The sequence below is a fragment of the Camponotus vicinus genome, unplaced genomic scaffold, assembly GCF_025532165.1.
Source record: "Camponotus vicinus isolate PSW18456_S1 unplaced genomic scaffold, iyCamVici1.0 SCAF_6, whole genome shotgun sequence".
Classification (NCBI taxonomy): domain Eukaryota; kingdom Metazoa; phylum Arthropoda; class Insecta; order Hymenoptera; family Formicidae; genus Camponotus; species Camponotus vicinus.
The window spans coordinates 5,400,483-5,427,278 of NW_028141978.1; the positions used below are offsets into that span (position 1 = coordinate 5,400,483).

At 37.4% G+C, this 26,796-nt stretch overlaps 1 protein-coding gene and 1 long non-coding RNA gene across 4 annotated transcripts in view; one reads left to right on the top strand and one right to left on the bottom strand.

Annotated features, from left to right (window-relative positions):
- LOC145973522 (uncharacterized) overlaps positions 1–26,796 on the bottom strand; it is a 93,789-nt gene that overhangs the window by 36,544 nt on the left and 30,449 nt on the right. For all 3 annotated transcript variants that reach the window (XR_014439499.1, XR_014439498.1, XR_014439497.1), the window contains exon 3: positions 12,054–12,141. This is a non-coding gene — a long non-coding RNA (uncharacterized LOC145973522). The remainder of the gene's footprint in view (positions 1–12,053; positions 12,142–26,796) is intronic.
- Hgtx (HGTX homeodomain transcription factor) overlaps positions 17,307–26,796 on the top strand; it is a 35,637-nt gene continuing 26,147 nt past the window's right edge. The window contains exon 1 of the mRNA XM_083102986.1: positions 17,307–18,685. Within this exon, the coding sequence (XP_082959112.1) occupies positions 17,920–18,685 (766 nt within the window). The 5' untranslated portion in view covers positions 17,307–17,919. The remainder of the gene's footprint in view (positions 18,686–26,796) is intronic.

Sequence of the window (26,796 nt, forward strand, 5' to 3'; positions counted from 1 at the left end):
AGCGGCTTCGAGTGCTTTTAGTAGACATTTCTGGTGATTAAAAGGGGTGTCGCGTTAGGGCAACCGGCCAAGCGTTTCCCGGCCAAATGAATCGGATTTCTTTTCGTCTTTATCAGAAATTTTGATTGTATTCCAACTTCGTTTCACGCGACAAAAAGTAAATCTCAAATTTAAGCGCAAGCTATTACTTCTATTACGAATACATTCTGCTAAACATACGAGTATATCTAATACGCAAAAAATATAATCTTAGCTTTTTTAAAATAATTAACAATAATTAATAATAATTAATAATTAACAATAGTGTTTCACATAAGATGTACAAATCAAATTACGCAAAATTATTGAAATATAATAATCCAGAAATTAAACACATTTTATACATCTATACAGAATTACTAAAAGAATTTATTATATATTATATAAAAACAAATTTTCAATTACTAATTACTCCAAAATGAAAAAAATAAAGAATTTTAATATTAAATTAAATTATTTGAAATTTTCAAATATATTAAATAATAATATAGCTTAAAGAGTGCGGACAACTGTTGCCCAAAATTTTCTCAACTCGAGATTGGACTTTATTTTTGCTTAAAATAAAGTTTACAACGCGATTATATATATGTGGTTACTGTTTCAGAGAGAAAATGACTTTCAGGTAAAATAAGCTTTTTTTATAAGGATAAAAATTAAAATGTTTATAAGAATAAAAATTAAACGATTCGATCTGAAAACTTGCATATTCATAATCTACACGTCGTAAACTTTATTTTAAGCCAAAAATGAAATTTAATTTCGAGTTAGGAAAATTTTGGACAACAGGCCTGTGTGCACTTATTAAAAAATATATTAAACGTTAACTTTCATACATTAATAACAATTTTTTGTCATCTCATTTCAATAATAAGAAATATTATTTAGCTTTATCTAATTATAAATTTTGCATACAATATAAATACATATATATATAAATAAGACTTTTTTAGAGTTACTGACAAATCATTGAGATTTTATGATGTAATAATGCGATTAGACTCTTCCCTCTGCTGTATATGCGCAAAATGTATATATAGCGTATGTATGTATAGCGTGTACACTATTTTCTCACCCTAATTATCTGGCCGATCGAACATCTCTAACAACCGCAACATCCCCCGAAATTACGATCTCGACAACGATTGATGACATCATTGTCAGGCATCCAAAATGTTCAAAAGATTATTCATGAAAATACGCAACGAATTTAGCCGAGAATCACGACGATTGTTGTCATCGTCGTCGTCGGGACGAGACTCAATCGCTCGCTATAAACTTCGATAAGGGAACGCGTGACGATTGCGCGTCAGGGATTCTACGGTCTTTCTCGGTTCGACATGCGAAAAAATAAAAGTGTGCATCGGTCGACTAACCCCCTCCATTTGCTTCTGCCTCTTCTCTCAGCCCCCCTTCCCCCCTCCCGCGAGAGATTGAGCGATCGCATTCCTAACTGCCAATAATTCCTCCCCTCTTCCTCCCTTTTACCCTCATCCGCCAGTCCCTCATTCGCTCTTGCCGGCCGACACGAAATCCCGGGTTTTACTTTGAATACCGCATTGATTAACTTATCTAATCTAATTTAAATGCGAACGAGGGGACGACGACGACGACGCCTTGCGCTCGCTCGGTTCCACTCGAAGGGAGGAAGAGGGGAGTATAAGGGGGATGAAAAACGTAGGTCGGATTCAAGTAGTGCCGTTGAAGAAAGGGGTGGGAGGGCGACATCGGTAGTGGTGACGACGCCGTTTGCGTCGGTAGCGAGGAGGAGACGGACAGTGGAAACATCAGGAGCGTCGGCAAGTGTTCCCTCTCGGGACAACAAGAGAAAAGGATAGAAAGAGCGCTTGAGACGGGGGTGCTTGCTCTCAAGGATAGAGACGGTGACTAAGGGATAAAGAGAAAGACGGAGATACAGAGGCACCGACAAAAGATAAAGACAGAAAGAAGGAGAGAAAGAGAAAGAGAGAATTCGAAGACGAAGTAAGGGGAAGGGTAAAAGGAGGGAGAAAGAGGATAGGACAGGGAAAAAGAGGGCAGACGGCGTGTAGCGGTCTTTGCTCGCGAGAGAACGAGGACGAACGGAGTAGAAACAAGAGGCGAGACGATCCGGGATATAGGTAGGTGTCGCGTGTATGTGTGTCTTTGCGTATACGTTTCTACGTGTGCGAAGGATACGTAGATAGGTAATATGCGCGGGAGGGAAGCGTAGGAAGAGAGAAGAGGGTGAGAGAATGTATATGTATGTGTACGTAGCGGATGCGGCGGGTAAGGCGAGCTGAGGCATACAAACCGCCGTGTAACGCACCAAATTGAGTGCTGAATCCCGGATTAAATCGGCGAGAGCGAAACAAGGGTATCAAGGGGAGGGAGAGGGTAAATGGCGAGAGGGAGAGTTCCTGACGAGGGAAGCGCGGGATGCGTCCGTGAAACCGGGCGAAGATGGGGGAAAATCCGCACTCGGAGCTCGGTAGTTTAAGTCCGCTCCCACACACATACATACTTACCTTTCTCTTCTCTCTCACTCGCGGGGATGCAACTTGTAGATCTCACTAATTCTCCGATAGATCTCTGCCTACCCCGTCTCTATCCCCGTCTGTCATGACGAAAGGAGGGAAGGGATGCGTAAGTGGATGCGTTTTGCGACGCGAAGCTAATGTATCGCGGAAATTGGGGGTTTTGTGTCGTGAATTGTGCGATGAAAAATTGTTAGTGAAATGATCTATCACGTTTCTCACACAAAAAGAATGCTATTTGACATTCTACGCATATATTAATAATATAATGAGTATCTTAATCGTTAAACTGATTAATCACATGATGCAAATACTAATTAAGATTTAATCCAATGATTTCCATGAATTTCAATAATTTTCAAAATATCTCCTTTTTCATTGTAAAATGTTTTCAATTTAAAAATTATATTTAAAATAAAATAAAAAGAAGAAAAAGTAAAGAAAGTGATATCTATTTGAAAAATTCAAATCCAATTTTTTCGTTAGGAAAAAATCAATCTTAAAAAATCTGTGTGTGATCGAGAATTTGATTTGTATTATACGACATTTTGAATCTGAGATATCTGTTATATCCAACTTCGCAAAAAGCAAGATTCTCTAGTTAACGCCATGTCACGCGTATATTTCAGGATATTAGAGAGATACAGGGGAGGAGCGAAGGGAATATCGAAATATGAGGAGTTTTAAATAAGTTTCCGCCGGCATTACCGTGTTGAGCAGCCGTGGCTTGTAAAGTTTCTCGTTAAAAAAGGTGAAATGGGTAGGTAAATTCCATTATAAACTTTAAGGCATGAATTTTCATTTAATACCATCCTCTCGCGCGCTCCGTAGCTCGATCGAGATGAGTAACCATTCGATTTCCGATCTTTCCTAAACTTTACGGCACGTTAATTACGTCCTACGACTGCGACATCATGTAGATATTATCACGTTCTCCCGAATATGCAATTAGGAAAGTAACAATCATTGCATTTCAATACTGTAATCAATTTGTAAAATATTGTGTTATATTGTATTATATTGTGTTACAATTTATGAAAGAAGAATATATATTAATTTAAAATCTAAGAATAGCTATTAAATACGAATTTTTAAAAAATATAACAAATTTTGAATGTAAAAATATTTGGTAAAAAAATAAAAAGCTAATAATCTCGCTCAATGATACTCAAATCAGAGAAATCCCTCTCGGATCATTATTACAAAGAGAAACGTGAGAATCGAGGTGTTGAAGAAACAAACGGGGGTCTTTAAGCATGTCGCAGTACTGATCGCAATGCTCTCGAGCAGGGACATCAATGCGAAACCACCGACGATGATCCGAAAGCGCAGCGAAGGGACTCTGCAGGCTGTTCACACACAAAGAGAACGTACTGCATGGGTGCGATTGCGCTCGTGTCCGTGCATATACAGGGTGTTCCATTCTTTCGATTTATGAAATTTTTACGATGATTACTTTTTTTTAATGTCAAATAATTTTTAAACAATTAGCAATTTAATTTTAGTGACAAATAATTAATAAGAGAATCATATTAATTTCAAGTAATATAATTTTTGCTTCAATAGAATTTTAATTTGAGATTTACAAAAATAAAGATTCCTCCAAATCTCAATTATAAAAGATATTTAGGATTTCAAATTCGTCGAAGAAATTAATATTAAAATTTAAGAGCGAAATGTACGAAACACCGAGTATATTCGCCGTGTACATTTATGCGAGGGATGAAAAGAGGCAGGGAGCGACTGTTACACAGCACACCGTAGTAGTACGGCTCGCTGCGAGTGACTTTGCAACGCGATTCAGTAGAGAAGGGTGTCCGGAGAAGAGGAGAAGGAGGGCGACGCAGAAAGAGAGGTAGAACGCATAATAGCCGGAGAGAGATCAAGAACTATAATAGACCGACGCGCGGCAATACGTGGCTGGGACGCATAGCAGTGACTGACTCCGACTGACTGCTTATTTGTATTATGGCATTATAGAGGGCAACCCTATATCCGGAGGGGGAATCGGGATCCCTGGTTTTGGACCCCGAGCTGAGGAGGGCCATCATCGCCGCCGCCGATGTTTCGGCCCGCAGTGACTTCGGCCAAAAGTCACGAACCAGACGAGGGGACCGAGACGCCCATGCAATTGACCTGCGCCGCCTAATTTGACGCTCTCGGCCATTGTGTCGCGTGTGAGATGCGTTTCTATGCCGCATCGTCGTGACTGAAAAAGTGCAGCTCCGGAATCGTTTGTTCGGGTGCCTCCCGAAAAAGGCGCACGGACATAAATGCCGGAGCGGAGAAAGAGAACGCGGAGGAAAGCCCTCGTCCCTCGCTTCCTCCCACGAGTCAATGCGGGAGTCATTTCCTCTTCTCTCTCTTTCTCTCTTTTCGGCCGTGGCAGATCCGCGCGAACCAGATTATTCGACACTTGGTTCTCTCCTTGGCCGAGAGCGCGCGCTATAAATCATACGGGGAATTCCCGGGCTCCTGGTATATATATACGATTTGTCGAGATCGTAATGAACCTGCGACCGACTATGCTTTGTCCAGGGTCCCGCCCAGAGGGCCCTGTCGTTGGATTCCACGAGTGTACATCATATTTTCTAGTGGTTTCTGTCGTAGAGGGTTGCTTTGGTTGATTTAGGGTTAACATGAAAATTTATATACACACACATATGTGTAATACAGATGCAGATTGTTATATGATTTATCTATATTTTAAAAATTCACGTGCCGTCAAAAATATAAAAATTAAAAATAGAACTCTTGTTTATATTCATTTATTAAAATAGATACTAAACTAATTAATTAAATAAAGAAGAGAATGAATGAATTAAAAAATAACATTTTTCTAATTATTAATTTATATATAAAATTTATAATAAAAAATATATATATTCTCTTCCTGAAAAAATATAATTTTTACACACAGTATATAGAGAAGTACCGTTTATAATATGAGAGCTATTGATCCCTCTACGTTTTTGTGAAGGCAAGAACGATTCCAGATTGATGAAATTAGTCCATGTGTGAAAGGTGACTTGCTAGATCAGAAACACCCTGTGCAGAACCAAATCGCGCGAGCACCGATCAGAGGCGTGTCCTGCGGGCTACCAGAAGGGCGAAGGACAGCTCGACCGGCGGGAGATCGACGTGATCGAGCTCTCGCTAATACGAAGAGATTAGTTGCATCTGTTAGCCGTGCAATGCATTGTACATTGTTATATCGCTCGCGAGGAATCCGCCGTAGAACTCTCGACGTGGTCGGAGGGAGGAGGGAGGGAGGGGGAGATTTTCTCTCTCTTTCTCTCTCCACCTCTCCGATCACAATAATGATGTCGGTTTTCTACGCGGCCACCGCGTCGCACCGCACCGCGGCCATCCATCACCGACTGGTTATTATTTAAGCCGCAACGTGACGTCATAAATACGTCGTTAGGAGCGCGAGTCGTTGCGCCGGGAACAATGTTGCTCGCGATGACATTGATGCATTAGGGACCCGTCTTTATTCCGCGGCGCGTACGACGCCGCACCCGCCGGGATGCCTGAGGAATTAAGGAATTAATAAACTGGATAAATAATAATAATGGCGATGGCGTCGCGCGTAACGAATCCATGTCTCGGCCAGGGGAATACCGATGAATGATTGCTCATCCATAATAATTGAATCCTTATGTAAAAAAAGTATATATGTTGCTACGTACATTCTTTTTATAAGCAATCAACCATCATCATTCAAACATTCACCGGTGATTTTACTACTTCAAAACCAAGCAACTAAAATATTTATAAACGTCAAATACATTTTTTCTAATTAATCAAATAAAAATGTCTTCTAATATAAAAATAATTTCTAACATAATTTGAACTTAACTTTTATCATCTCTAACAAATGCAATTATATATTTCACAATCGAATAAATAAAAATTTTATATTTCATATATTCGTACAAAATTAATGAGAATTTTTATTGATTAAGAGTTACTTCATTTTCTTCCATTACTCCCAATAATGATATACACATCGATGTACAAACGAATTAAAATTGTGCGACAAGGCAATGGAGAATTTGTTTAGGATAATTTGGTCGAAGCGAATGCTCCTGGCACCCTTGTCAGAAATCCGCGATATAAACAGCAGCGTGAGAGAGAAGAGCGGAGGCAGAGAGGAGAATTCAAATGTTCTCCCACGTCGGAAGGGATGCCGCGGCGGGTGCAAGATTTGCTACTGGGTGGGTAGATAGCGATCGTACAGCTCGATTTAACGGCGTGAATTTTGTTTTTAAGTGTCGCATCCCCCGCGCCCTTTACTGTGTCGCGTCCCCTCGATCTGTAGACAACGCTCGGTAATAACAATAAAACATAGCGATACAATAGCGTCAGGATTATCAGATAATTCCAATTACTCCTCCTATCTATAACTGCATTATTACTAATTTATCATATCATATATATATTTAAATTCTCGTATATATAATATGATGTTAAAAAATAAGGATAATTTATATATTATTAAATTAGTATTTCAAAATTTTATTTTGACATTTGACACAATTTGTTCTCAAACTTTAATTTTTAATATTATTATATTTTCATGGGAATATTTTTTTTTCTTGGAGAGAAAATAATTTCTCAGAAAGAATTACATTCCAGCAACAAGATCAATTCTATTATTTTAAGAGATAATTTGATCTTACATCTTACATTAATTATGTATCTCATCTGTATCAAGTGGAAAATAGTGAATATAATCTTAAAACGATTTTCCTTATAATATGTTACGTAATACGTTATATAAGAAAAATGTTAAAAATAGTTTGTGCTCATATATTTAAATTGATCGATAAAAGATTTGTAGAATTAATGTTTTTATTGCAACTCTTTCAAAATCTCTTACTTTTGTAATAATGGCTGAGAAAAAGTGATTAATTGAAATAACTGAATGTAATAACGAGCTCTTAATTGTTTGAAGGTGCGCATCATGTTTCTTGAACGAACCAATTATTCTTATGTTCATAGCAGGCCGGAAGTGTATGGTGCATACATGATTAATTAGCTCGCTTTCACCAGTCGCATTAGATTCATCTTTGCACTTGTGCTGCGCTTTGCAGCAGTAATGTGCACATAGTTCTTTACGTTTCTTCTTCAAATAAACTATCGCTATAAGAATTTTCCTTCCAATTCATGTAATTAATTTTGACATAATGTTAATCGTATTTTAGAGTTAAAAGAGTCACTACTGCGCTTCACTTTTCCATTGTTATAACACAATTGTGTCAATCACGTATCGGCGACGAGAAATTCTCTCGGATCAAAGGTAGATTCCCCCCAGCACCATATTCTACGGCAGTCTCCTGTTAAACCATTTCATTGACCAAATTTAACGCTAATACTGTCCAAATACGACAGCCGCTTTTGTTGGGAGCCCCCTGAAAGGATCCGGTGCCCCGAACGAGAACGAGGGAGAGGGGGAGAGGGGATACAGCTGCTGCTCCGAGGCTGGTAAGGGCCGACAAACAGGCTTAAGTCAGTGTCCTTCCTCGGTCTATCAGTCATCGTGAGCGCACGGAGAAAGCATCCGAGCGTTATATAGGTCCATTCATAGGGTATCTGATGGCCGGTGGCGACACGCACGCCGCTGGAAGTCTCGCTTTTACACCTAACTTGGGTGCAGCGTGAATCGCATCGTCGGACGTATGTTGCGCGAAGTAAGAAAAAAAGGGGTTGCGATCGCGCGACTGAATGTCATGTAAATCGGAAACTAAACTTATGTGGTAAATCCACCCTCAAATTTTAATAATTTTTATTCTTATAAAAAATGACTCAAAAAAAGTTAAAATATTTTTCAATTATGACGCTATTTATCTAAATCACGAGAGATTGATATTAATTAACACCTGGTATGAATCATCAATTTTATATTGTTTTAAATTTTTTATTATAATTCTGCAGTAAAAAATTAAGAAAAGAAATAAAAGAAAATTAAGAAAAGAAAGAAATAAAAATAAAATTAAAATATTGTATTATCTAAGTTTTATAGTAAAAGAAAAAATGAATAAAATATCCTTTTTCGTATTCTTCTATCATATTAAATTATATCTTGTACTATGGAAAAAGATGGAAAAGTGTGATCGCGCTGTTAATCTCCCGGAAATGTAATTGATTCGCCTCGATTATCTGTTAATGTTAGAATGATACGAATATTGATGCATCGATAAATCGCAAATCGATCTACATATCGTGAATATGCGCGTTCAAGCTTCAACAGATTTGATGCAAACGAATGATTAATACGGCTGCATTATATCCTGGTTTTAATATCTTGAAACGTGGAGAAATTTCAATAATTCCGACGAATGTAGTTATGGCGTTTGATCGTAAAAACGACGTCCCGGTGATCCCGTCCGGTCTTCAACGTCATGTGTGTGTTTTGTGTATCGCGGTATATACGATACATCCCATTCGCGTAATATATGCGTTTCGATCTTTTATGGTGGATCGTATAAGCGTTTTATAGCCGTGGATATAAAGTGGCCTTAGAAAAGAAGCACTGATCACCAGAAGGCCATTAATGGCGCTACGATGTTGTGGAGCGTCGATTACCCGCATTCGGGATCGAACATTCGATTACCGGAATGCACTTTTTACAATTGCTGTTTTCAATTTGATATTTGCGCGCCATTATACATTTCCATCGGAGATTGTTCGGTTTTAGCGAAAGTGATTTAAAATCAAATTTATGATAAAAACAACCAATATTTGAATCTCTCGTTTAAAATGAAAAATATGTATTTATCGTAAACATTTGCTGATAAATAATTGAATATATTTAGATGGCTAGATATTATCTTATCTTTTTAAACAAAACGAGTGTGCATTTCAGATTTGACTTTATGTAATTAATAAAAAGAAATGTGAGTGACGTAGCAAAAATGTATTATTCCTGTTACATTTGTAATAATTTTCAATGGATTTTTACGCTATTGAATATATATTTTAGATAGTATTTGGGAGATAATGATATAAAGTTATGCAAATTGCAAATGAAACAAATACACAATTTGTTTTTTAATAGTCATTTATAGAATTGACTCGATTCAACGACCGAATCAATACCAATGAATAGCGGATTGCACTTAAAATTCAACAGCAATTAGCCGTATAATAATCTGTATGTTAATTGTATACATTAATTGTTTACTCGTTGAAGCGAATATATAAATAGTTACAAATGCAAATAGTTAACTACATTAACTCTATCAGTTGAATTAATTACGTAGTATGTTTGTATTCATACACACGTTATATCTGTGCAAAATTTACATATAGAAAAGCTTTGAAATCTCTTTCTCGAATTTATTATATATATTCTCGTGCAGAACAATATGTTTTTTTATACAGCAAAATTTTTTTAATCTTACATAATGCAATATAAAGCGATCTTCCGTATCGATGTTAACTTATCTCGCAACCGACGCGCGTTGTTTATGAAATGAAAACATGATACCAACCGTCTCAATTCGAATTTCATTAAAATATTATTCGGCATGGATCACTCGCGCGCGATAATACGTTTTTAAAGGAGGATGTACGGCTGTTAGGGACTTTCGCAAAGGATACTACCGTATTCAAAGCGATGATGAGCCTCCGGCTCATTAATCGACGAGGTGACCGCGAATATTATCGCGAAATGATGAAGCGGTACTAATAAACGTTTCAGTATTCCTAAAGACGCATTGATTTCGCTGAATCACACTCGTCCCACCGCATCACGATTCATACTAGCGTCATCTCCGGTCCCCCGTGCTCTTTTCCTCGCTTCCCGCTCGTCATCATAATCGGCCGCCGCTGGACCAGCATTTATAAATGTCGACGCAACAATGTGACGAAATGTAAAACTACGCGCGAGAGAGAAAAAGAAAAAGAGAGAGAAAAAAGAGAGAAAGAGCAACTGAACGAGAAACATCTCGGCTTCCTGCTATCGCATCCTTCGCCTAATCCTTTGAAGTCGAGAGGGCTACCCGGCTAAATCCGGGATAGGACTACGCTCTCGGTCGCACCGTTGTGTCGGAGACTCTCACATGGAATAGCCGTTCCAAGACACGTTTTGTCCGTGTAAAATATGAACGGGGAGGGTTGTCGAATTATTTCCTGACGAATAGTATTTTAAGAAGACGGATCACCATTCGCTGTCTATTTCCGCGATATTAGCTGCGCCGTTAGGGCAGTCATCGTCATTGATCTGAATCTACTTGCAGTGGATTTTAACAATTCAATGGGTTCTAAGAATATCATAAAAACATAACACATTTTATGTATCAATGCTTTTACGTAAAACTGCATATAATAGATTATTAAGATTTATAATAGATCATTAAGATTTTATAATAGATCATTAAGATTTTATTACTTTGAAAAATACATATGTTTTTATATATCAATAATCTTAAAAAAATAAAAAAATATATATATATATAGTTGATATGTAATGAGTACATATCAATAAAGTATATATGTGGGCTAATATTTCAGAAATAAAATAATGTTTAATTTCGGCTAAAATAATGTTTGAGCTAAATACACGTATGTAAGCATTTGGACCGTTGTGGTTAAAATTATGTGTGTCCGCCACACTTCGTACCAGCCGGTGCATATTAATTTCACGAAATTTCTTGACGTTGGATGGATCTTCTCATTTTCGAATTAGCACAACTATCTCATACAATAAATATATGTCTATCCTTTCCGACATTACCACATGTTTTAGCGAAGTTTGCCTTATTGTTTACCGTCTACACGGAGATGAATTATGAGGCTTACGCGATATGGTTCCCCAAAGGGTTGAGATAGCTCATTAACAATATCGTGAATACGATTCGAGATTAAAATCATTAAACAAATGTCATTTGTGTTACCTAAAAACATTTCTATTATCTAAATCACATATTTATGGTAAAAACGAATTTCATATTCGTGTAATTAAATACCCTCGCCCAAATATATCTCAAGTATTTATAGTGAAAAATTTTAATTAGTTTAAAAAAACGTTTCTCATAGAGAGAAGCCAATATTGCCAAAAAAAAACTCTCATCCATCGATCCTCGAAAAATCACATTCGTGGGTTTGTTGCGAGATCGACATCTTTACGATGCAGTCGATCAATATAATGTCGGGGTAGAAATAAAACAATATTGGCCATATGCAGCCAAACTGCAAAGGCGATCTCGGGCCGCGCAAAAAGCCCGGGCTATTACGAGGGAGATGAATAAGAGAATAACTGCCGGGCCCGCCATGATATGGATTATCCACGGGCGAGCGATCGACTCTACACGCCTAATATAATGCAATCATCGGCGTGTGACGAGTCGCAAGCGCACAATGGCGCCTGAGGCCCGGTGTCCGCGCGAAATGACTTCTTCACTGACAGCCAGCTATATAGCTATCTTCACCTGCCCCTCGCTTCATTGCGTCATTAATAAGAGCCGATGTTCCGTAAAATTAGGTCACACTTACCGAGACTGCTCCCCGAAATGTCAAGACGAGACGCCGCGCACTCGACGTTCCATTTTCTGCCATCGTCGTCCCGCACGGAAGGAACCGCCTGTCAAAGAATGCGTGCATTATAGTATATGTCGTATATGTATTATATCATATTATATAATATAAATATATGTTGCGTGGAAAAATTTATGTATTGTAGACAAAGGAAGACAGGGAAAAAAATGCCTGTCATAAAATAAATTAATATATGAACACCACAAAAAAGAGAGACATCTAAATATTCTAATTAAAATCAATTTTAAGTAAGTAAATGTTCATTATTTTAATTCTCTTGAAATTTAAAAAAAAAATAGTTCGCATTTCAACGAAAAATCGAAAAAATATTTATCATCGCAAGAATCTAAACTTTAGTCTTCAATTATCTCGGCTATCTTGCTCCATCATATATTTATTTTATATCTGTAATCTATAATAATGTAGTTGATAATAATTCAATTTATCTAGAGAATATATAAATATGTCAATTTTAAAATAAAAAATGAAAATGAAATAAAAGTAAAGACTGCATTGAATACTTTCTTCCATCTCTTGCTTTTTTTATCCTTTAAAACGTTGCCTATCGATTCTTTTCCGCATCACACATACATAGATGCAATAATGAATTAAGAATCAACCTCTCGCGCTCCTCAAACATCCATTTGAAAACAATTTGCGAGATAATAATCGCGAATCGATTGGGAGAAAAAAATCACGTTTGACGGCGATCGCACGTCTTTCCGGCCGCCCTTTTTCCGGACACTTGTTTCGAAGTTTGACGGAAACGTATTATCCGGCCGAGGGGCACATCGAAAAGTTTCGTATCCTCTGTGAGTTAGGCGGGGTAAAACGACATCACAAACTTCCGATGCGTCTCGGATTCGAATCCATACGGCGTGATCATGCGACGAGCGTTCATGCCGTGAATACGAATTAGAGCGCCGGCAACAGTAGATAGGTAACGGTAGAGTTCCACGTGTTCCTTTCGCGTGTAGATGAAGATTTTCAGTAAATGCGCTGCTCGGATGTGCGAACAGACTGCTAATTCCGCATTTACAGTCTAACAAGGAAGAGTAAGGTAAGAAGAGTGTTAATCCTCATTTGGACAAGATATTTTTCTAATCAATGGGAAGAAAATTTCGGCTAGAGTTTAAAAATATTTAACGAATAGATAATCGGATATTTTAAATATATCGAAGACAATAAAAAATAATTTTATTTTTTATAATCTTTAATAAGCAGTCTTCTCTCATCATTCATTTATCCTTTATATTTAAATTAATAATAATAATAATAATAATAATATATATTAGATGTCGCAATATGTTGAAAAATTTGAATTCGGTATATAATTTTTATGTTTACGATTGTGTAAATATTCGCTTGTTATCCTTAGTAAAATTAATCTTCCGATAAATTAACTCATCGTCACACAATAAAGCAGCCACGACAGCTGATGCACGCGTAAAGCCCTAAACGATCGCAAAGAATCCTCTGCAAGCTGTAAATACACGATTAATCGGCACCGCCAAATTACCGATTTTCAACGTTATTGTCAGTTAATCACTACGATGAAGCTCAGACACGCATCGGAGCGTGTAATTTGCGCGATTTTATGGGACACTTTGGTCTCTGCATAATAATTCCACCCCGAAACGTAGGGACAACGGAAGAGAGAGGGGGTCCGCTAAAGGGGGGGCTTTAGGGAAGAGGCAACCATCGACGGGGAGGATTAAGGGATGGGAGTCCGAGAATACAAGCAGTCGAATTTGTATAGCGACTGCCTGTAGGAAGAGGAAACCGAATAATGGGCGTAGTTTTTAACGACAAATTTATGTCCTATGCACGCGTTGTATCTCGAAGCGATTACGTGAGGTGTCAAAGTGTTCAAAGATTGTTTGTTCTGCCGGAAACGCCTCCTAAATTATTCGTATATACTTAAATACAAATAGATAAAAACAAAAAAAATTTTAAATGATAATAATAATAATGTACCATGGGAAAATTTTCTAGCCATTCAAAATCTTAAAAAATTGTATTTGTATTCATTTTGTCGTAAGTATGATACTTTCAATTTCTCGTTTTTATTTCTATTATTACAGCAAAGAGTATATTTATATTTAATATAGATAAGCTTGCCGTAGCAATTGTAGACGTAATGATACGCGACACAACTAGAACTTAATACCTCACGAACACATGTGACATATGGTATGTTTTATTGCGCTTATCGAAGCTAACAAATTATTCTACATAATCCCACGAAAATACTGTTTAAATAAGAACGCTTTTATTGCCACTCAATTTGCATTGGATATCGATATGAACATTTCGAAAGAAAAAGCTCATAATAGAAAAGCCACTCTACATAGATACAATAATCGATAACTTTAAAAAAATCTTGAACAATATTTAGTTGTTTGTAACAATTAAATAAAAAAAACTATAAAAAATTTAGTTAAAAGATTATCGTAGCATAACCACGAATCAATAGACTTTGTTTAAATATCAAAAGGCAATTTGTAAAATTAAAAAAACAAAAAGGAATACAAGTAATGAAATAAAGTGAGATAAGAAATATTAAAAAAATAAGAGAATGTAAAAAATATCGCACGAGCAATTTTTAATCCGAGAGAATAGAAATATTCCATTTTAATTTTGAAGCGGAGAATCTTTATTACGCATCGTTACGCATCTGCAGAATATATGTGCATTCGTTGGGAAAATAATTTTCCTCGTCGTCAAAGTGATCCGTTATATGGCGCGTAACGAGAGATCGTCCCGATTGAAACCGAATTTCTCGCCGGCGAAGAATTGGCGCAAACGGAATACGAACGGTTTTGCCGGACCGAATGATTGTTCCTCGCGAAAATAATACGCGCCGTAAAACATCCGGCGATGGGAATCAATACCTGCCGCTCTTCGAGTTTTACATAATTTTCGAGGAGAGTCCGAAGCGCGCCCGGAAGACGAGAAAAGGGGACGACGAGAATTCCTCTTCCGTCCCTTTAGGAAAAGGAACCGCTTTTCTCCATGAAAAGGACTGATCCTTCAGGGTCAAATAAAATAGATTTAAATCCCGCTCTCCTCGGAAGAATACCGATCGCTACCGTTGGCTCTTTTCTCGTTTTACATCGTTGTCTCTTGCAAAGTATAAAATCGACATGATAATTAAGTGAAAGGTATAACAGAATATACATTTCGCAAAAAAAATAATTATCTGATTCACAATAATAATATGTAGGTACAATATCAAATAGTTTCATATTCTGCATAAGTATTATATGTATATAAAAATAAAAATTGGGAAGTATAAGTCATATTTAAAGCACAGCTTGTCAATTATAAATAAGAAGCATTTAAAAATAAAAAGCATTTAAAAAATCTTTTTTTTTCTACAATTTAGACAATATAATATTTGCAGCAAGAAATGAATTGTAAGAGAGTTTTTAATACGTATAAGTATTAATGCGATTGGTGATTAATACGGTGCAACAAATATATTGGCAACTGCGCTGTTCGCCAGCTATTATTGCGTCATGCTGCTTTAATAATATCCATTATTGTTTCATTATTAATAATACGCACGTATTTGAACGTGGTAATGATGATACCCTGTAAGCTTATTTCGTGCCTTCATCATAATCGGGCCGCATTAGCATAATTACTCTTAAACGATCGATCTCGACACGCGCACGTTTAATGATGCAAGTATCGCGCTCGCACATATAAATGATCATTCAAAATGTCACGTTTATGAAAAGTTTTTGATTTTTCATAATCACGTTTTACCGAAAATTAAACTTTGTAGCAAAGTATTATTTTATGAGTTAGATATATCATAGATTTTTCACAAGTTATAGATATTACACAGCTGTATAAATTAAATATTATTAAGTTTTATATACTTGTAAAAATGATGAAAACATGTAAGATTAGAAAAATCTATGCGTTTCGAATGTGAAAATAATAAAATTACATTCAAATAAAATCCAGAAGTATTTTGCTCCATTTTGGAGTATTTTACTCCAAATTTAAAAATATTTAGCTTGGGCATACAACGCTGAAGAAATTTGCGAAGAATGTGTTTAAAGGTTAATGGCCGTACATCAAATGAAGAAACTCTTTTTCGCGCGGGGGTAAAGAGAAGAAGAGAGAGAAAGAAGTAAGCGCACAATCCTATAGGACGCTTAATGACCGAGGGCGCAAAGTGCAGTCGACCGCCGTAAATTATCCGTTCGGTCGAAGGCAAGTCTAAAACGCGGATCCAATAGACGAGCGGGTATGAGCGACGAAACGCGGCCGACATTACATTGGTCGGTTGCCAGAATCGGCGAGTTCATCCGACATTAGTTACGTCAGCCTCGCGCTGCGGCGCGACAATGGTTCATCGGGATGAAGTAACCGAATTCTCGTTGACACGTGCATCGTCATATGTATAGCGAGCAAGGAGCAGGCCAAATGGACCATCGGCAGCAAATAATTTGATTTGCTCAGTGTGTCTACGCGTACTTGACTGGCTGAAAGGCCGGGGCGATGGTGGGTAGGTAGGAGTAAAGCGGGTGCGAAAGATAGAGCGAGGCACAATGAAATGAGAGAGTAAAAGGGAGATGGTTAGGTAGCGAGAAAGGAACGACGGAAGGAAGGAAGCAAGTTATCGAGACAGTAGTGTCACCATAGTCGTGCCAGAGGTGCCCAGTCGTCGAACAAACTAGAGAGCCAGTCTCAGAGCCAAGAGGCTCACTCAGCCAACCAGCCAACCAGCCAGCCAGCCATCCAGCCATCCAGCCAGGCAACCAGTGAACATACGAGCGAGTGAGCGAGCGAACCAGCAAGTTCTTGTTTTATTCAGTCGGGATCATAAATTACGAATTTAAACACACAATGAAAGACGCTTAACAAGAAGCTAACGCGAGATTGAGAGGCCCCGCCCGGAACACCTCTCCTTCCGGTAAAACGCCACCAGGTCGACCAATCCGATGATGGTACCGCCCCCAAACACTTAAACGACCCATGGATAGCACGCCAATCCACTCGCATCGAGGGCCGACCTGCTTCTCCCCCTGACGCGGGATTTCCGGAACGCGCGCGCGAGGACGAGGGCAAGGACGAAGGCACGGGAGAGAGACTCGATCTCCCGCCGGAGAGAGAAGAGTGCGCGCGCTCGATGCACCCTGGTCGCACACCATTTGGCGACGCGTCGAGTCATTCGGCGAGGCTCACGGTTATTGTCGGCGCGGCACGGACGGCGACTTCCTGATCGCGCGTCTGGTCGATCGTCCGGACGACCAACCCAATCCGCGATTAATTTCCCGAACGTCTGTTCTCCATGTCATCGCGCGGAATCATCGGCAAAACGGTGACCGCTCACAGTGTGCGGTGTGACTACTTTTCCGCTCATCGATCGCAACTCGTGGAACGTGCATCGGCAGCCTGTCGCGCGCAGACGACGCGCCGTGCGCTCGCGGAGGATCATGGCGATCAGTGATTGACCCGAAGGAGATAGGAGAAGAAGAAACAATCAAGTGCGAACGACGGTCGAAGGAAGAGAAGCTAAAAGAGCTCTTCCTTCGCGAAAGCAGTGACAATCGCGATCGCGGTAAGTGCCGGCCGTATCTCGTGTCGTCGGTGTAGTCGCACGTCATTGTTCGAATCAAGTGAAAAACCATCGCGTGTCGAATCTTCATTTCACATCAAGCTGGTTCAGTCTGGGTCTTCGGGTCTATCCCTTGTGCGCGAGAAACCCCGCGGCTCTAAAAGACAGCCGCGCGCCTCATCCGGCACGCGGCTCTAAGCACCAGTTAAGATTTTTCGCTCACTACCGAACTATGCGTGGTGCGAGATGGTATGTTCTCTGACCAGCGGCAAGGCCTGCGCCGACAGCGGAGACGCTTGCCCGGACCCGCCATCGCGCTCCACGCCGGAGGGCGGCGGACTCGAGATCGCCGAGAACATGTCGTCGCTCAGTGACGCGCACCGACGCAACAATCATCACCTGGACCAGGGCGATCGCAGCTCGTCCGCGGGCTCCTCGCTGGGTTCGTGTTCACCACCGCCCGCCTCGAGCCATTCGCCGCCACCTCCGCGGCCACCCTGGCTTCACGATTTCCCCGCGGCCGCGCCCCACGTTCTGCAGTTCCTCAATTTAAGCGCAGCTGGCGGCGGCATGCTCGGCAGCCAGCCGCTGGCAGCGCTGCACTCTATGGCGGAGAGGAGTCATCAGCAACAGCAGCAGCAGCAGCAGCAACAACAGCACCAGCAGCATCAACAGCAGCAGCAGCAACAGTCGCACCAACAACAGCATCACACGTCGCATCAGCAGCAACAAGGCGGCATCCAGCTGTCGCGTATCACGGTGCCGCCGCTCTCCACCATTACCCAGGGTCAATCGTCGCCCACCGGTAGCGGCAAACATAGTCCGGCGACCTCCATCACCTCCGTCGGCAGTAACCCTCACGGCATCGATACGATACTCTCGAGACCGACGGCGACGGTCCACCCTCAAGCAACGGTTCCGGGGTCGCACGCGGGTCTCCCGCCGGCACCGCATCCCCAACACATGGCCGCGCCGCGGTACGCCATGCACGCCGGCTTCACGGCATCCTCGGGTGCGTATATTATCGTCTTCCCGAGTTCAGTAAACTTGAATAATGCGGTTACACACGCGCGGTTAGCCTTAATCTAGATAAGATAAACACTCGATATCATAGACGGAGATATATTTGCAAATATTGTAATATAACATATTCTGTACTATTGAACAATATTTCGGTATTTTCTGATATTTTTGAGAAATATTGCTCTGCTGAGAATTATAAGCAATGTTGAAAATTTAATTTGCTAGCGAGAAAAAAAAAAGAGAAAGTCAAAATATCCACTCAAGATTATTTAATTATATATCACTTGAATAAGAAATAATATTTTTCTATTATATCTAATCTCTCTTAAACATCTAATCTGCGCGTACATTTTTCTGGCTGTTATAATTAAAGTTCAAATATAATATGCATAGGCTCTTCATGAAGCTTACTTTTTTATGAAATATTATAAATCTTTTCAAAGATCTTTTTTACGAAATTATCGATCTAACGTTTAACATAAAATTCTGTTACTCGTGATTCTTAAAAATTGTACAACATTTGTAATTATATCTAATAATTTTGTATTATTATTTATTCCAAATATTATTGAAAAGTCGAAATATATTGGGAATTTCATGCAAACAATTTTGATAACAAATATATTAATGATTCGTAGCGTTTTATTTTTTATTGCGATAAACTGCGTGCGTATCATATTTTTCTAAAATACAAAAACTTAACTCAAACAATTTAAATTTTCTCACAGCTTTCGACAGCTTAATTTTGACAAACGGTGGCGTAAAATAACTGACAAACACATTTCTTCAGTAGAAATATTGTTTAAAATTACATCGCAAACGTTGCGTCGGAAGATTAATGTCAAGAATTATTGATGCTCGTAGATATTAGTAACATTTGTAACGGTAACAAATTCGCCATTCGCGCGTTTACGCAATAGAAAATCGGTGGGAAACCGATTGTGTTCTCCACGCAAATCGTCGCGTGCTACGATAGCACGCGTGTAATGCCGGACGGATTGAACGCATTAATCGTAGAATTACCAAGGGATGGTCGATCGAACAACCGCGGGCCAGACGAAAGCGCGACTAGGAGTTACGAATCTATTACGAAACTATCTCTGCATTCGATACGATCGCGGCTGGCGTATAATTCACGGATTTACATAGTCCAAGTCTGATTTTCCGCTTCGATTCGCGCGAATCACTATTGCCTATTTTAACCCATTCCAGTTTAACGAACGAAGATATAATTCAGCCGCAATTTTTAATTTATTAATGAAGCAAGAAATTAAAAATCCATACATAAATAAGGATCATAAAAATATATATATGGCTAATCGTAAAATATAAAAATAATAAAAATTAATAAAAATATTGTTAATTAAATGTAATATCGTTACTGAAATTGCTGCTGAAATGATTGAACCATTATATCTATTTCAAAAATTCAGTTTCTTCGTTTCTCTCTCATAAAAGAACTAAAGATATATCATTAAGTTTATATAATGGAGGATCTCTTTTGCAAAATGTGTTCTTTGACATAAATGTACGCTTTCGATTTATTTTTAAAATGTCGTTTCCTCATATTTTGTTGCTGGTAATCTGTGTCATCAAGACTTCGTTTGTGATGTTGCAAATGATGCATAATAACTTTCCCATTGGATGACGTGCCACAAAGCAAAAGACATTTGTCATCGCCTTGAAATCTTGTGAAAAGATGTCACGTTCAAGAGTGCCTTCGTGCAACGTTCAACTCCATGCGTATTTGTCAAACTAAATACAAAGGTATGATGCAGAGTGCATTATTGATTTCCGACATTAAATGATTTGTCATTAATAATAAGAGCTCGAGTTGACAAAAATATATAATTAATTATATAATTATATAATTATATTTCGAGTTTTTATCTCAATAATAAAAAATAATAAGGATTAAAATCGATTAAATTGTAAAATACGATTATTTAGAATCGATACTAGAGTTTAACAAGTTAATAATAATAATTATTATCTTTCACGATAAACATTTAGACGAATATCAATCATACAGCAAAGAATTATGAATATTTTTGAAAATGAATATTTTTCTAATTTTCTTATTTAAAAAACTTTTTTACGAGTCATTTTGTATTCTTCGGCTATCAAAAGTGTATGTATGTGTGGTGTATTCATCAATTTTAGAATTATCGGAGGGTCAATGTTACAATGAAGGGAAGATAGGGTCGTATTATGAAGTTGCTCACAAATAACGTGTCGTACAATATCGCGGTAATATCGGCAGACGTGGGTTTAATTCATAAACGTCGGTATCACGGTCTATAATCTATAATCCGATAAAATAACTTTATTACTCCTTTTACCGAACGCTACCTGAATATTGCTAATAAAAAAATATATTGATTTTAAAATGTAACACAATTAATGCAATAAATATTATAAAATTCTTGGAGGCAGAGGGAATATAATAATATAAATATAATAATATAATTCAAACAATTTTAAAATATTCCTTGAATATTATGTAAAAATATCTCTTATCTATAAACTTTACCTAATAATTGTAATTAAACGAATAACGCAAATAACAGTAATAATTCTTGCATTCTGAAATAATTATTACAGAACTATCGATTAAACGTCGGTATTACATTATGTATTGTTTAATTTTTAATTATTATAAACTGTATGGCCTCTTTGAAATGAAAATGGCCAAAAATAGCAAAAATACGAATAAGAATATGGCATGATTGAAATATTGACCGGAAACACGATGGAATGGCTCTAAAATTTATGCTTACCGAATTACCTACTCCCCTGGTACATTAACAAGCGACGCAAACGAGGGGCGTTACTTAACATTCATGACATTAAATTTCTAAATGATTTGCTCCCGACAGAGTGCGATTATGCTTCGCAATAACGAATCGCTAAGCAGCGCGCTAATATATTCGCGATTTATTAGTTTCGCATGTCGAAATGTGTTAATCGTGGCATCGCAAATTCATTATTATGCGATAATATGTTATCTACGTATGTAATATAGTGATTCAAAGATAACGTGATAAGTTGAGATACTTTAAAACTTTGAACAAAGAATAGCAATTTGCGATTAATTTTATTTCTTTGCGATGATAGTTTATTTTATTTTACATGTTAAAAATATTGACAGTTATACTAATAATTTGATTAAAAATGTTGTAGACTTTAAGAAAAGAGCAAAGATGGAGAGAAATTTTTATTTATTCTTTTTCTAATGCATCAAAGTTTCTATATAATATACTTCTAAAAATCTTGGCTAGTTACATTTTTATATTTCTTAAGAATTTTCTTTTCGTAGTTATCGAATAAATAATTATATGACTATCAAATTAAACGATTAAAAGATTACGAAAAGATAAAAATTTGTGTAGATCGTTACTTTCCATTCTTATCATTTAAATTTTCTTTTGTTTTACTACATTTTTAAGAATAAAAATATTTTAAATTGAATCACAAATGCAGAAGAGAAAAATAAAAAAATAAAATAAATCAACAATATATAATAATATACCACAGATGATTGTATTTACAATAGAACGCGAATTATGTGATGGCCAAATAGGGCGACCATATACGAGCGGAAGTTAGGATATTGCGGGTTAACCAACTGACGACCATGCTCGTACGTGGCTTGCTGGCGAATTCGGATTTGTGCGAGAGAACGCGTGAGATCTGGTCCACTTGCGGTTGGACGTACAAAAAGATTGCATTACGATAAACTACGGCAGTGAACGCCGAGTAGAACAATACGACGATGATAAAAAAAATAGCGATAAATATGTATTCGTATAAATTTAATGTCGCGTACAAAAAGATGTCCGAAAAATAAAAATAATAGTAAATCGCGCTGCAACATCGCGACTACACTAAAACAGCTCGTCGTAAATATTATTTATTTCTTCATTCTTGCAAAAAAAAAAATAAAAAGAAATAAAAAATAAAAATCCGTATCGGGATGCGATGTGTGCGCAAAGCAATTCAATTTTGAAAACGTCGCCGCAAAAATATCGCAGTTACGTTCTTGTACCGTTCTTCGTGACGAATTACATCTCGCGGATTTTTGCAACGTCGATGAAACCGCGCAGAGTTATTACCGTTGTTGTTTCGCCATCTACTTTTAAAATTGCTATTCCGCAAGTTATACGGAAAAATTTATCTGATCGCTTTAAACAAATAATGGATTTTTAAAATATTAATCTCATATTAAAAAATTAGAATCAGATATTTTATGTTAAAATTAGATCGTTCTGCAAGAGTGTATATTTTAATAAAGCTATGTTTCCCTCTCTCTCTCATACCCGAATCGAATATCATGAGACGGTATGTTTATCCTAAAAGCAGATATTCACATCATCTTAGAAAAGAAACTACTCAACGCGCCCCCATGTATCTTCTCACGTGTGTCTTCCATTTTTTATCGCCTGTAATAGAAACCTCCGAAATATTGTGCGACATCTGCTCTGGTTTCTATCGTAAATTTCGGCGATTTCCCCCTTTTTAAGTAGAAATCTTGCTAAATTTTACAGTCTTTTGCATTTTTTACAGTACCCTTTAGAACAAGAAAATTTATGAAAGTCTGAAAATTCATGCGCGATTGAATTGTCTTTGCTAATTGCGTTAAGAAGCACCCTTAAAGTACTTTCTTCGAAATAAACGTACTTATTTGGTGAATAAATTTGGAGCCAATGAGTAAAGGAATCGATAGAGAAGAGAAAAGCTTCTTGAACATATTTATTTGTGCAAAAACGTTCGATCAAATGAGCTAAATCTTGAAATATGAAAATTGCAGAAAAGATTATACCTTGAAAAATTGACCCTGCTAAATGATTTAATAATCGAATTGAATTTTCTATAGTTCTCATCTACACGTTCCACACTTCTACGGTTCTAATATCTACTTATATACACACGCTAACATCTTTCTGAATATTTTATACGAGTATATCGAAACGAAATGATTAAGTATTGTGAAACAATGATATAGATATTATATTTGGTACGAAACAGAATTTCAACATGGCGAAATAAAATAGTCATATATCGTTACTGTGTAATCATGTCAAATGCATTTGCGCGATATTTGCCTGTGTATTTCCAATTGACGCGTTGTACATATCTGTGAGCGTTTTGATGTACGTGTGTGTGTGTATCTCTCACAATGATACACGTCGAAACTACCGCCGTAATTCGCGTAATCGTATACGGTTTCAATAACGGTTTAATGGGTAACCGACTTCATTGTCGTATTAGACAGATTACGTCGATTACAAATACGACAGTAGCGCAGCTCGTATTTACGACGCGGCGGTGCAGCGCGCGAATTTCGCTCTGTTAGAATTATAGACGGCCATCGAATACATGCATATGCATGTATTCCACAAACTACATATATACATTTCCGTATAAATTTTCCCTGTTAAAACATCGTCGTGTTTTATTTATATCAATATGATATGCAGGCAACGTCATCTGCGTTTTTTCTTCGATTAAGTAGAATAAAATGCTTTAATAAATAAGCAGTCTTTTTTTCAATAAAAAAATATCGTTACATTGTAAAAATTATTATAAATGTGTCCCATATCATTTTTTTGTATAAACTTATAACCGTGTATAAACTTTCTAATACACATAATTCGGTCCAAGAGTTCTCTTTCTTTTCGTATCGTGCTTTTGTTTCGTGATGTGATTACACGACTTCTTTTTTTTGCATTTTTTTTATAGTATAATATACATTGCATATAAACAAAAAAATTTGATAAAATTTTAAATTTTATTACAAAAATATTATATGCAGAAATCTCCGGAAAAATGGTAGATCAATTTTGTGTCGCAAAGCTTGTGCGAGGATCTCTCCTTTTTTTCACGTTACACACATCGTCATCGCGATTATGCGATTCGCAACGCGCGCCGCTAATTGACATCTGATACCGATCGATCTTCCGCGTGCGCACACACTTTACACCGGTGGTCATTAATTAAATTCTCGCCGGACGCGCGCGAGACTGCCGGTCGTCGCTGTATAAATGACAAAAAGCCCATCAAAATGTGCGGTATTAAATGATAAATATTTCGCCGGGGCGTCCATCGACCGTGGACGTCACGTGCCTTATTCATCGCGACAGTGCTTCAAATATTTATGACTTACGATCACATGCGCGCCGTGTTTTCCTGATCAGTAATCCGACGAATTACGGGACGTATCATGTATATACATAAGGCACTCCAGCTTGCAATTTAGAATAGATTTTTTTTTAAATAGAAATGATGATCGATAGATTTCCTGAGTAATAAAGATCCTTAAATTAAATTTTAAAGTTGCAAATATATAAGATATAGATATAAACGAGAGAGATGTCTTTTTTATTCTTTTAATTTGTGATCTCGCAAATGAATTTTTTAAAATTTATAGTTCAATATTTAAATGAGATGTTTACTTCTGAATCTCTAAAAGTTATAAGAAATGATTTATCTGAAAATCTTCTCCAAAAAATTGATTGTCCTATTCATCAAAATGTCTGCGATTAAAATTAAGATTGAGGGTTCGCGGACGTCGTGTATATGATTTTAAACGCTTTTAATTGCCCGATTCACACGATGACCGCATGTTCTTGAGCGATGCATCGTAAAAGCGCGTGCCGGGGGTCCGGTTAAGAATCGAGAGAGGAACTCACCTTTCCTCTATTTTTCGTCAGCGGACCCCGCCACGTAGACTTGCAGACAAAGAGCATGATTGCGGGGTATTTTTGTTGATGAGCGTGCGCGGGTTTAGCTGTTTATGATCCTATAAATTCCGTCTGATTTCGGCGTAAAGGACAAAAGCAGTGGCGATCGGACGATCGTATCGGATGCGTATCCCCATCCATCCCCGTCGTCGACGGGATAAAATGGAAATGACGCTTTATTGTCCGGACGAACAAGCGTAGATAGGCGAGAGAACACGCATCCGAAGCAAATTAAGCGCCCACGTAACCGGGAGTCAAATAATTCTTTCAGGTGCGATTATGGCCAATTTCTGAATAGACGAGAGTGTCGTCGATCGCTGAATGATTAGTATTTTCTATAGTAAACGACGTCGTATCATGGGTGTCTCAGGAGAAATGTTATGAGGAAGATGTTAAAAATACATAGGCTATTATTTGGTGACGATCAATTAAACGTGCGTACAGATAATCCTTCGAAATTGCAATACAAAGGTATCTCGTTAGGTTTTTAATACTGAAAATTATGAGAGTAATATCATCCTACATAAAATTCACGAAGAAACTCATGAAAGAACAATTTATTGTTCAATAACATGCAATCTTGTGCAAAAGCAGTATCCACCTTTTTAAATTTTTTAATAGTTGTTAATTAATTATTTTAGATAATTTTTGATAACAAAATTAATTTAAATCAAACAATTATGTTTTTCTATAGTAAAACAACTAAATAAACAATATGTTCATTAAGATCAATCAAAAAATGCAAATCGTATAATAGAAAAAAATTATCGCTTTTCAAAAGCATATACTAAAAATTCTCAGTAATATACATGAATGTATATTATACACATACATATATACTTATTTTTTTTACTAAAAACGACAAGTGAATACTAAATTTTGGAAAAGTGAACGATAGTAATTCCGGCGTGTCTTTTATTCGATTCGCGCGTTTCTCTCGATCGATCAGAGAAAAACGTCGCCGATCAATCTAATTTCCTTTAAGCCACAAAAAATCCATCGAATCTCGACCGATATTTACCGATTTGATTCTCCAGCTGGAGCCCTGGCTTAAGTCGACTAATTTCTCGCGTTCGGGATCATTAAGGTCCCCGTACAGCGAGAACTGATGAGGAAAAACCTCTTTCAAGGCTGCGATAGATATAATAGATTTGCCATCATGTATTCGTGTGTGCAAGTGTGCAATTGCCGATAATATGGACTAAAAAACGTCAGATTCGATATAGGCATAATTATTTATCGAGTTAAAATATCTAACTCGAGCTAAACAAAATATCTTTTCCGCTTAATATTCCAATAATTTTGTCATATAGATTTTATTTAAATGTATATGTGTGTGCAATTATGTCAGTACTCT